At 35.8% G+C, this 13,182-nt stretch overlaps 2 protein-coding genes across 3 annotated transcripts in view; both read left to right on the forward strand.

The window, feature by feature from the left end:
* Positions 1–8,323, forward strand: part of neto1l (neuropilin (NRP) and tolloid (TLL)-like 1, like) — a 136,481-nt gene extending 128,158 nt beyond the window's left edge. Inside the window, exons 9-12 of one of the 2 annotated variants that reach the window (XM_077244516.1) lie at positions 158–734; positions 3,398–3,472; positions 6,331–6,362; positions 7,014–8,323. In XM_077244516.1, coding sequence (XP_077100631.1) covers positions 158–734; positions 3,398–3,458 — 638 coding nt within the window. In that variant the 3' untranslated portion in view covers positions 3,459–3,472; positions 6,331–6,362; positions 7,014–8,323. The remainder of the gene's footprint in view (positions 1–157; positions 735–3,397; positions 3,473–6,330; positions 6,363–7,013) is intronic. The other variant, XM_077244517.1, reaches the window with a different exon arrangement.
* A 1,363-nt stretch (positions 8,324–9,686) lies between these two features.
* Positions 9,687–12,677, forward strand: timm21 (translocase of inner mitochondrial membrane 21). The gene is made up of 6 exons (XM_077244496.1): positions 9,687–10,262; positions 10,553–10,615; positions 11,672–11,769; positions 11,866–11,939; positions 12,012–12,117; positions 12,221–12,677. Exons 1-6 carry the CDS (start codon positions 9,995–9,997, stop codon positions 12,323–12,325), a joined length of 714 nt encoding a protein of 237 aa, XP_077100611.1. The 5' UTR covers positions 9,687–9,994; the 3' UTR covers positions 12,326–12,677.
* The last annotated feature ends 505 nt before the right edge of the window (positions 12,678–13,182 follow it).

The raw sequence follows: 13,182 nt of genomic DNA on the forward strand, positions 1-13,182 counted from the left end.
TGCTTCATAAATGTCAACGCTTTCCCATTAGAATGATTTACTACTTCTGTGTGCTGTTTGTAATCTCTTCGATACAACTGTTTCAGCAGAAGGTAACCCCCGGTGACATTGCATGCCTGCAGTAATTATTTATTATGCTTCTTGTTGTGTTTTGCAGAAAAGAGGAAAGCCAACATCCTGGACAACCTCAATAACACCAACGGCACCATCATTGGCGTGACGTGCTGCATCGTACTGATCCTACTTGTCATATCGGTGATCGTTCAAATCAAGCAGCCACGGAAAAAGTACATCCTGAGGCGGGAAGACTTTGACCCCACCATGTTCCAAGAGGTGTTCCAGGAGCCACCCCATTATGAACTGTGCACTCTCCGCAGCGCGGCGGCCACATCCGCGGACCTGGCCGAGCTGGCCGAGGACTTTGAGAGCTACCACAACCTGCGGAGCGCCTCCTCGCGCTGTGTCCACGAACATCACTGCGGTTCCACGCATTTGTCCAGCAACAAGGGCAGCCGCACCAACCTAAGCGCCCGTGAGGCAGCGGCGGCCATCCTGACGGACCTCCCACCACAACCCATGCGGCCGCTTCCTCCCCAAACCAACCGCAGAAACATTCTGGTAATGAGACACACCTACTCACAAGATGCCGCAGATGCCTGTGACCTAGATGATGACCTGGAGGAAGTGCCCACCACTAGCCACAGGCTGTCCAGACACGAGAAAGCAGTGCAGCGGTCAGTATCCATTGATTTTTGATGATACAAATTCATCATAATGCTTTTGGAAGGACTTACTCCCACTTTCATTTTAATTCCTCTTTAGCTCCTCTAATCAGCTTTTCATTGTTTGTTTGTTTAAGCTATCTTATCTTTTTCTTTTTCTTCTTTTTTTTTAAATTTGATATTCTCTTTTTTGTCACTGAGACAGCATCACAGTCAGAGCTGAGTTTGTGAAAGCAGTAGAAATGCATAAGATGCATTATGCATTAAGTAAATGCCTGCAGTAAGGGAAAGGTTGACACTTCTAAATGTTAATGTTCAGCTAAAGACATGCTACATTAAGATGGAACTGAGAAATAAACAGCCTTTTTTAGGTTCGTTTTCAGGGAGAATATATGTGAAATTATCAAAAGGGTTTCTGTTTTAACAAACTTCCCTTTCGCAGTGGAACTCTAAGATCTGTGTCATGGAGTTGATGCTATGTGAGCCGGTGTCTGAAGCATGTGTGTTACACAACAATTTAGATTGGATAGCTTAGCCAGGTGACATTACAGGGTTACGTTATAAGGGCGCCTAGAAAGAATGTCATCAGCTTCTTTGTCTCCTAGCTCTTTAGCTCTCAGGCCAGATCCGGAAGCCCACCCGGCGCCTTCTTCCGATCTGGTGGAGAGCATGATATTGGCCTGATTTAGATCTGAGGAACTAGATGTAATGGGAGTTGAGGTGGATGTTTTAAGTGAGTCTGTCTCCGCCCACATCCCCATACACGAGGAGCTGGTCGACATAATGACATGCTCCACGGCCAAGTTCAAATTAGATTGATCTGTGGAGAGAAAGAAATCTGCCCCAAGAAGGCTGGATGAGCGATTCCTTGTGGGTCATAAGCATCCCGCTCCAGTAAGCCTTCATTTCCTCCCCAATCTCCACACTGAGGTAGCGAGATCTTGGGGGAAGCTGTTTTTGGCTCGTAATGAACAATTATGCCAACGTTAAGGGGCTCCACGAACAAAGATTGCTGGGATGCCCCAGGTTGAGGAGTTGCTTGTCCTTGTCCTGCACAAAATCATCTTGTCCCCGATGCGCCGTCCTCATGGAAGGCTCCAGCCTTGCCATCAAAGCCATTCCCATATATGGAAGGGCAGTAAGGAGAATTCCACTTCTGCATCTCACTCCTTCATTTAATGCCCCTTCAGTCTATACCTGGAGGTTATAAGTGGGGACATAGCAGGGGACTATGTTGGCATGTTTTCGGTTCGCAAGGAGTTTTGGGAAAGACTCTGTCGCAGCTTGCAGCCCGCTCTCTGTCGTTTGATGGAACTGTAGGAATGCGCTCCACTCTCTCACTGGCTTCACTGGAGAGGTAATATTCGGACGACTTTCAGTCAACTAGTTCTCTAGTGCTGCGTTCACACAGCAAAAGAATACGGTTGTCTGTCCTGTATTTGAGTCCTTAATATGGTTACGTTCACACAGAGTTAATTTTCAGGATTTCTGGAAAACCTGCGCTGTATGAATGGAACCAGACTGGACAACTAGTTGTCTGTCACGTCATACAGTGCGAGAGAGCCGCTCTGGAATACAGACAGTATTCCAGACGCTACTGTAAATTGCTGTAAGAGGTTGGGCAGTCACGCATCTGTAATGATCGGTGATAGAGAGTAAGGGGGTGGAGCTGGATGTGATGCTCCATCCCGATGCTCTTTCACTAGAAATCTCCCTGAGGAACATTGCCATGTTTCTGGGGTAGAGCAGGAAGCTAAGAGAATAGTGTTCTCTCCTGAGGCCTCTACTGGTCCTTTGGAATGGATAGGCTCCTTAATCATTTTTTTCTGGGAGGAGGTGGTCCCTCTGGAACTATGGCTGAGGGTCCAGATGGCAGTTCTTTAGTCTCCCCCTCCTCTTTGGTTGCAGACACAGTGAGGCTGTGATCTACCTAGTCAGTTCTACCCCGGCATAGATCATATAATATGGGTGATATTGAGCTGTGGATATTGCCTCAGGCTGTAAGTTGGGTCACTAGGTGCGCTAAATGGCAATCTTTGGCTAAGGCTTAGTTCGCTGAGGATTTAATTGCACAGTGAGCAGGCATTTGGGCAGTATGGTATAGTGGGTATTTCGTTCCTATAGTGTGAACTCCATTGTGCATGTGTAGAGTTCCACTTTGGAAGGGAATGTCTCAGGTTACGATTGTAACCATGGTTCCCTGAGAAGGGGAATGAGACACTGCATCATGTTGCCATACTTTTTGAAAAATTAGGCTGATAAAGTTTTTTCTAGGCACCTATATATACTCTGCTGGCATGCATGTGACACTGAAGACTGGAGTTATGGTTGCTGAAAATTCAGTTTTGCCATCACAGGAATAAATTGCATTTTAAAATATATTAAAATAGAAAAAACGACTATTATAAGTTGTAATAATATTTCAAAATAATAATGTTTTTACTATATTTTTGATCAAATAAATGCAGCCTTGGTGAGCATAAGAGACTTCTTTCAAAAACAGTCCAAAAAAAATATTTACGACCCCAAACAGCAGTGTGTATTCTTGACTAAGTGAAAATGGCAGGGCTTATGAAACAGTTTTAAGAACTATACCCCAAACAAATGAAATGTGCATTATAATTCCTTATGCAAAAAATACCATGATATTAAACAATCAAGCAATGATATTCCAGGTTCTGCCTCATTGGGTCTCTAAACAAACATGAATCTGAGTACAACACAACTAGGGTGTAACAGACAATCTGAAGGTAAGACTCTTTAAACACACTCAATTTTATGTATTTAAATGTTTGTCTAGTCAGTGTCTGTGAGTCAGTGTCTGTTTTTTTTTTTGCGTGTGTGGGGGGGGGGGTCTTGTACTATTTTTTTGTGTTTTGTCAAAACCCTTCATCATTGCCATTAAGATGGTCATCATAGGACATATGACCATCTTGCTTATTGGTGAGGTCCTTTTATATGTTGCTTGTCATGTTTTCTTTCTTTTATTTGTTTTGGCAAATTCAAGTACTCCTGACAATGTGTCAAAAAGTATGGGTCAGCTGAAGCACATCACTTTGTTGAGGGTCGCCCATGCTTGTCTTGCATACACTTTTTGCCATTATTCAACCCCACTGAAAGGAAATTGCAGTTTGTGAACAAAAATAGGAAAAAATAACTTTAAATGAAATTAAAAACAAACAAAAACCATGTCATTATTTACACACACTTACTTTTTTATAGTGAAACACACAAAGGTGAGTTTTAAAAAATGTATATAATGTATAATTGCAAATAATGTATAATTTACCAGTATTAATTTAGTATAATTTATATATTATTTATATACTATGTAACATGAACTAATAACAACATGAATTTTGCACGTGCAAAAACACATGTGAAACATACTTTGCACATGGGAAACATGTGGTAAATGCACTGTGAACTGTGCATGATTTTTTTAACTAACATTAATGCTGTACAAATAAATTGCTCATTCTTAGTTACTGCATTAACTAATGTTAACAAATTAGACTTAAAGTTTTACCTATTATAGTATATTATTTTGAATTAGCTTTTATTTTACATTGTTTAGTTTTAATTTTAATTTTAGTTCATTAATAATTTTGTTATGGTTTTGTTATTTTTTATTATTATTTTTAAATATTTCTATATAGCTTTAATTATTCAAGTTATTTAATTTTAGTACTGAAACATTTATTTCTGTTAGTTGGTGTAAGCAAGCGGTTGATAAAAAAATAAAAAATAAAGGATGAATCTATTTGCAAGCAGTTCTATAATCAAATCAGACTCAAAATTACACTTCTTTGGGAAATATCAGGAAACAATAAACCAGCTTTATTCCAATACATTTTTTTTAAGTAAAAAAAAAAACTCACCTTTTTGTATTACACAGAAGAAATGAAGTTTGAAACAACCATGAGGGTAATTGGAGAAATCCATTTAAAAAATGTCTTTAATTTATGATAGCTTTAAATTAAAGAAACACACATTTGTGTACACTTTCAAAACATTCTTTTACCAATAAATGCATTTTACTTATAATGTGATATACTTAAATGTGTTAAATACATGAAGTTTTTGACAGTCTTGATGATCAACAAAAAGCAAAATTTCTTCATATTAATAGTGATTTTGCTGTTTGTGCTTTGCAAATTATTTTGTGTGTGTCGTACTGTGTAATGTGCAATGCTGTGTTTTTCTCATCTTCCATCATGCATTGTCTCCATCGTGTAGACTTCTTGAAAATAGTGCAATCCTGGATCAGTACGAACGGGCTTCAATGAAATATGAAAATGTGGACCGGAGATATACACCAGCATGATAATAACATGGACATTTTAAAGACAAATTTATCAAAACAACCTGCAGAAGTAAAGGAGGACATGGATTCAGTAACAAAGGAAGTGACTGTGTTGAAATCGCTTTAACATGTGCTCCTAATTTAGTCGCATAACCGTTTTTTTAAGGTTACTTATTTAGGATTGCAGAACATTACATAAAAGTTTGTTCATTTACATAAATAAATGTGAATCAGTGCTTTCAGGACTGTTGTAGTGCATGCATTTTATTGTCATGTTTTGCCACCAAACGGCTTTATATTTGTTAAAATGCTTTTAAGACATTGGGTATTGACTTTTAGCAAACACTTTCTATCCACATAATTGTCTGAATCTTCAGAGACACTTTAATGTTAAGATTTGCATGATTATTTCCTTTATCATTTTTAAGTGAGTGACTGTGCATTTAGGTACAGCATCAAACCCACGACTAATTTATTGTTGATAGGTTTAATTACAAAATATATTATATTAAAGCAAATGGAATGACACTATACCCTTCCCCTCCCCCGTAGTTTACTGTTATACTTACTAACTGCATGCTAAAATCATCAGATTTATAAGATCTACAGTATGATTCAATATGGGATCTTTCATTTACGTAAATCATTTTTAAATACTGTAAACACTTTCAGTTGCTGATGTTTATAGGGCAAATGAAGGATGACAGTAAGTTAGCATTTGCTACATTTTAGTAGCACACAAACTTTGTATGTTAACTGTGTTCAAACTTTTGTAGAAGCCGAATTATCAATACAAGCTCTTTCAAAGAACAATAAACTTGATAAACAATAAAATTATTATAAATAATGACATTAGTAATTATAAATCTTTTAAGTTTATTTTTCATACTTTTGTTTATGTGATCCATTAACCTGCAGTGAATATCAGATGTGAGATGAAAAGAGCATTAAAACCCCAAATGCAATACCTCAAATCATCTCATTCTCTTTCTCTTTCTTTCTCTCTCTCTTTCACACACACACACACACACACACACACACACACACACACACACACACACACACACACACACACACACACACACACACACACAAACACACAAATACAGTGTGGTAAATGTCCCTGATTTTTCAAGCTAGATTTTTAGTCATCACACTACTTAAAATGAATTGTCAGTGTTTCCGTCTGTCTGTTCATTGTCATTACATTTTTGTTTTAGAATTTAAACTATATAAAGGAAAATGCTATTGAGGAATGAATGAATTTACATTATGGATGAATTTCCACTTTCTTATATGTAGACAATATGTCATCTGAAGTGGAAGGCACAAAGGTTTGTTTCAACTTTTTACTTCTATAAGTTTTGATGTTACAGTATACTTTCGTGTTTTGTGTTTATTTGTTTTAAATGGCATTTTATGTGTGGCATAAAAAGTGTTTTTACATTGTGTACAATTCAATAGGCTTGCAGCCTCACTATAATGCACTTTAAATGCAACATGACAAAGTCATATTTCAGTTGATGGATTTTCTGTGACAATTTTATATACTTGGGATGCATTGAATTGATCAAAAGTGACAGTAAAGACATTTATGTTACAAAATATTCCTATTTCAAATAAACGCGGGTTGCGCTTTCTTTCAATCAAAAAATCAACAAAAAATATTAAGCAACTGTTTCAACTGTTTTTGAGCACCACATCAACATATTAGAATGATCATGTGACACTGAACACTGGAGTAATGATGCTGAAAATACAGCCTGCCATCACAGGAAAAAATAGTATTGAAAAGTGTTCTTTTAAATTGTAATTACTGTTTTTATTGTATTTTTGATCAAATAAATGCAGCCTTGGTGCGCATGAGATACTTTTTTCAAAAATACTGAAAAATATTACCGACCCCAATCTACGGTGGTGTACATATTCTATTAAACATGAATGTTAATGATCTGAAGTTTAATAGTATGTTAATTTCTTTACAGGCTATTACATCATATCCTACTTCTCTTTACTGACTTGTGGAAGCAGCCTCTAAGAACTTGAAGGGGTGCAACATAGTGACAAGTTTGCTTTTTTGTCATTTTTTAGAATATGTTGGAGAATATTTTAGCACCGACTTGTGTTCTAAAGCTGATACTGTGAAGCTCTTGGGGACTAAAAACAATTTTTCAGACACTAGACTGAAACAGAATCTACAAACTGATGTACATTTTACATTCAGTGGAATATGAATCCGACATGTTTTTGTTTCCTCTGATTTGATGAGTGTAATGTTCAGATTATTTTTCAATACAAACTGTAATGTCCTGAGTATAGGTGCATAACCTTTTTACTTTTCAGAAAGCATAGATCAAGACCTTTAAAATATTGCCAAACCATATTAAGATACTTGAACCAACTAATAAACAGGTAGTTTGTAATCCTCCAGGTCCGGAGTGATTTTACTGTGACTATTACCTAGTTAGATGTATCTGACTAGAATCTCAGATGTTTAAACACAAGACTTGTTCTCTTAATGTTCAACATTAAGGTCAGTTATGGTCATGTCTATGCATACAGTAAAATATACTAAGTGTGCCGAGCAAGATTTTCAAAAAATTGGTATCAAGTTGCTTACTGATAAGAAATGTCAGAATATTTCCCTTCTACTTACGATTTGAGAAACAGAAACCTATTAATTTGACACGACGCATTTAGTATGTTTGATTGATGCTGGACAGATTGTTTTAAATAAAGTGAAACAAAAGTGATCTTTTGGACAAACATTGGAACTTTATTATGAATGACTGAATTTATTATGACTGAATCAACTGTTTATAGTTGATTTTATAAAAGATTTTTATAAAAGAGGTTTGAGGCATGTGTTAACTCTGGTAAAATAGTTGTGACATATACATTGATTACAAATAAGAAAACAAATATGAACATGAATAAACTATTTAATTTATTCACTTTAATTTACCCCCAAAATAAATGAAATGTCCATCATTATTAAAGTTTTGCCATTAAGACAAATAATGTTTCCCAAACTTTATAATGTTGCCATAGTTGTATTTCAGGATTTCCAATATACTTTAGAAACTTTCAAATGTTCAGATTATAGGCCTATTGTAAAACCTGAATAAACCTTGGTCTAGACTTGTTTTTGTATTTTAAAAAAGATATGAAATATTGACGTTTCTGATACTAACAAATGGTGATTTTAGGGGTTTTGGGACATAAGGTCAAATGGGACAGTTTATCTATTCAGTTTATTTTCTCTGAGTGAAAATAAAAACTTTTTTGATGAGCCTAGCTGTGAGACCACATAATCAAAATTGGATGCCCTCATTAGTGTGACATCATGTTGGTGGGCGGGGCATACATCATACAGGAAGTTGACCCTGAAAATGACATAAGCTTTTGTTTGTTTTCATAATAAGGTCTTTTTTTTTATTTTATTTTTTTTACTTGATCACACTTTTCAAAGGACTTCAAGCCTTCTTACCTCAATAAGCCTACATGGGAATTTATAAACATTGAGAAATTAAGTTGAACAGAAATAAACATGGACTCTAAGTAATGATAAACAGAAAAAGGAAATCTTTCTTTATATTAAATTATATCAAAGTATGAACAAACTTGTGTAATAAATATGCTTACACTAGCCTAAATCAGTTATATGTGCAGCCTGTCCCAATCATCCAAATGTTACCAAAAAAGGGGGTTTTGGCTCAGTTTACATAAAATGTCACGCATCCTTTCATTATAATATAAACGTGTGTACTGTTCAAATGGATAGGCAACATCTTCAGTATTACAGAAATGTATTGTGTGTTGGGCTCATGTTTTTAATTTATGGCAAACCTTGCACAAGGTCGAAATTCAAAAACTGTCCCAATCACCCTTAAAGGGATAGTTCACCTAAAAATGAACTTTGTGTCATCCTTTACTCAGCCTCAAGTTGTTCCAAACCTGTATTCATTTATTTCTTCTGTTTTGATGTTTTGAATAATGTTACAGTTTCTGGTGCCAGTTGACTTAAATGGTATTTTTTCAAGCTGTGGAAGTCAATGGGACCAGAAACGGTCTGGTTACCAATATTCTTCAAAATATATCCTTTATGTTCAACAGAATATCCTTTATGTTCAACAGAATAAAGAAATTCATATTGTAGAACAACTTGAGGGTGAATGATGAAATAATTTTCATTTTTGGGTGAACTACTATCACTTGCTTTAATTGAATCGAGGTTTATCTATAAAGTTTCTGATTTTTTTTTTTTTGTAACATTATTGTAATTGTATGTGTGGTTTCTAGAATTTTTAAATGCAATGTTTAAAAAAATGTTTTAAACGTTTCGTGTTTGTTTGTTTTACCGTTGTTTTACTACTAAGGTAAAAGGTAGGTTCACGCCATGTCGTATTTAGCCTACCGCAATTACGTGATTTCAACTTGTAAAAAGAGCTCGTACCGCTTGTAAGATAGTTCTTATTTGTTCACCACGTGAACAGCTCCGAATATAACGTCATGTTGTCATCTCTAGAGTCTGGAGGCTTGTTCGACTTGAACCGGCGCTGCACAGACCGATCGGTTGATGACATCAAAGTACCGCGAGAGCGATTAGAGAGCAGACGGCTCCTTATGCTTTTGAATAGCTCTCGCGGTACTTTGATGTCATCAACCGATCGGTCTGTGCAGCGCCGGTTCAAGTCGAACAAGCCTTGGGACTACTAATAATTACGACATGGCGTGAACGTGTCCAGTGATGAAATTCTGAGACGCCTCTTCACGTGAATTGGTACTTTTATTTTGAAAATGAAGACAGAAAGCGTGAAGCCAAGGACTAAAATGCTTGACTATAATTCTACTTCAATAAACGATCAGGAGACGTGCGAAAGTCATCATTAAAACATGTTAAAGTGATGCACGGTGTATCTTTTAGATTAACTGCTTAGACCGGTCATTTATACTATAAGGAATCATGATGTATTCTTTCTTCAGAATCGGAAGGACGACAAACTGTGTGCAGCACATATTAAAACGTGTGCATGCTAGACTACCACAACAGATATTAGCTTTAAAGACACAAACGAATCTAGGCTTTGGGTTAAACTGGACATTTTACCACACTCGCTCGCTTCATACAGGAGTTCGTTTTTGTAGTAGAAACGATGGACAGAAGGACACTGAAAAGGTGTCAGTTTCCAGAAGTCCATACACACCTCCAACCCCGTCAGCTGGACAGAAAGGTACGTGCATTACAGAGAATTACCGTATAACCATCCTTTCCGTCAAAATACTATAGTAATTGTTAGGAATTGCTATTGCCAACCAGTCACTAGAAAAAGTAGGCTAAAGCAAAGATTCTCAAAACAAAGTTAGTTTTTAAAGAGATCGCAGCTATAAGTCTACTAAAGTAATATTTTGGCAGGAAGTGAAACTATGTAACCATGATGATTTTTTAAAGGAATTTAGTGTCATGATTTATTATTGTTAGTTAGTAAGCGCATGTCTAATTCTACGTGTCTTTCCTCGACAGTTAAACAAGCCGGCAAAGATTTCACTTATTTGATTGTGGTGCTCATTGGACTCGGTGTAACAGGTGACATGTTTGATTTGATACTAACCCAATTTGATGGTCCACAATCATAGTACCACACACACACACACACACACACACTCACTCCTGGCCAAAAATAATGTACCGAGCCAAAAATGGCAAAATATTTATATTATTGGTCAGGAAATTAGTAAGAATTGTACAAAATCTGTAGTTAGAACAGAAAAGCCTTCCCGTTAACTTGCAGACAGGTTTTTTTTTTTTTTCTACAGGAAAAAGAGTCAATGTTGTTCCACTCAATGTGAGACCAAATATTCATTATAGGGTTCAAATCTGGACTCTGACTAGGCCAAAACATGAGCCTGAGGGAATAGCAATTTGTGCAGGAAATAATATCTGATCATTTTATCTTTAGATAACAACTTTTTATTTGTGGGAAGCCATTCTGCAATATACTCATGTACACCAAAGCATTAAATTACATTTCACAGTAAAGTAGCTCACCAATACGAGCAGCTAAAAAAGGCTACAGACATAATGACTCCTCTTCCTCTATGCTCTACTAGGGTAGAGATGCATTTATTCTTATATTTCTCACCAGATTTTCAAAGACACTGCTCTGGAGCATCATTATCCAATTTAATTCTGTCTTTGATGTTTTACTGAGACAATAATGGCTTTTTAAGTAGTGCATTTGCTTAAATTTGGCATTTTTCCTGACCAATAATTTGTGGTGAAGACAATTAAAAGTGGAGTGTTGAGCCAATTTGGGCTTGGCATTTTTTTTTCAGAAGTGTGTGTACAGTGTGTGTATATATATATATATATATATATCGTTTTACGTTTTGTAAATGTAAGTTTTTAATTGAATATTTATATTTTATTTTAGCTTTATTATTACCAAAACCTTTTTTCTTAATTTTTAGTTAACAATAAACACTTATCCAAAGACGTGTGCCCATGATCCGGCTCTCTTAAACATGTAGTTGATGATGCCATTGTTATCAAAGATCAATTAAAGATCCCCTGCTCTGACATTTCCATGCATGTTTATATGTTCAGCAGTATAGTAAATGATCTGATTGTCATCCTTATTAGGTGGACTGCTGTATGTGGTCTTTCAAGAGCTGTTTTCCTCTTCAAGTCCAAGCAAAATTTATGGAAAAGCTTTTGAGAAGTGCAGAACTCACCCAGAGGTCAGCAAATGGTGATTAATTTGTTATGAGCTACGAAGATAAACAAACCAACTATGTTAAACGCATGAGTAAATTGGGTATTTGCTGTATGTGAAGGTAATCGGAGCTTTTGGAGAGCCTATCAAAGGCTTTGGGGAGACCAGTCGGCGTGGCAGAAGGCAACAAGTCAGGTAACATGTTTAATATAAATAAATAAATAACTTTTGTTACACCTCACATATGCTTTCAAGTTTTTTCTTTAGCCATGTAGAGTACATGAAGGATGGAATCAAGTACATGCGGCTGAAATTTTACGTTCAGGGATCTGAACCAGGATTACGGGGAACTGTTCATTCAGAATCAAAGGAGGTACAATACATCTCAATGAAAACAACAAACAATTGTTTTAGTTTCGTGCAAAAATAGTGTTGACAAATACTGTATCTAACAAACTGCTTCTTCTGTCTGACAGAATCCTGAGACCGGAAAGTATGAATTCCGGTATATTTTTGTAGAGATTGAGACGTATCCCAGGAGGACAGTCGTCATTGAAGACAACAGATTCAATGAGTTTTAAGTGTTAAACGCATATTAGGAATTCCAATGGTTGACATCTGTTTAAAAGCTCTGAATGGAAACTGAAGAACCTGAATTTACATCGCTACTTGGATTAATCAAGCTTGGATTTGTCATGCTTGAATTTTGTTGTGTTGATCATCACAAGATAATTTAGACTAGTGGAAGATCTAGTTATTAGGAGAGGACAGTGCTTGTACTGAAACATAATGTATTTTGTACAAGGATATGCATGATTGTTTTATATAATATGTGGTTTGAAATAAAGCTAAACGATTAACATAGAAAAACAGTTTTTAATTAATGTAACTTGAAAACAGGTTAATAAAGCAATTTGATATGTTCATTGCAAATGGTCTGTTATTCTTCCTTTGCCTGAAGCATTTAAAATATTAATTAATCTTTCCTGTTTCTCTATTCAGATTTCTTTTTAATTTTGTGGAATGTATTAAGGTTCTTTATTGTCATTGTTTTATAGAACAGAGGAAGAAATACAAAACAAAAATATGTAACTAACAAATATATAAAACAAAATGATCCCTTAATTATGCTTATGTGATATGCAAACACAAATGTGTTTGTTTTTTTATGTCCAATTTTTTGACATGCAGTATTATGCCCAGTTTTTATATTGCAGTAGATCTCTGATGGACCAGTGAGAAAATGCCTTATTGATCTGAAGTCTTGCATTCATGAACGTCATTCAGTAACTTATTGTTTCCGGTAGATGGCGCTTTAGTAAGCCTACACTACCTTTTTTAACAGTTCATATAACCTTCCGGTACAAAACAGAGCTGAAGAAAAACATTTAATACTATAGATAAATAATATAATATATATTTATTATAATATAATATT

Source organism: Siphateles boraxobius, unplaced genomic scaffold (genome assembly GCF_051911475.1).
Source record: "Siphateles boraxobius isolate OS27281-9 unplaced genomic scaffold, OSU_SipBor_1 26, whole genome shotgun sequence".
Taxonomy (NCBI): Eukaryota; Metazoa; Chordata; class Actinopteri; order Cypriniformes; family Leuciscidae; genus Siphateles; species Siphateles boraxobius.

Bases quoted from the DNA above. Each gene is read 5' to 3' on its own strand.
- timm21 (XM_077244496.1), top strand. From the start codon at position 9,995: ATGATGTATTCTTTCTTCAGAATCGGAAGGACGACAAACTGTGTGCAG. The intron at 10,616-11,671 runs GTGACATGTTTG...CATCCTTATTAG, and splicing joins CATTGGACTCGGTGTAACAG to GTGGACTGCTGTATGTGGTC. The intron at 11,940-12,011 runs GTAACATGTTTA...TTTTTTCTTTAG, and splicing joins GGCAGAAGGCAACAAGTCAG to CCATGTAGAGTACATGAAGG.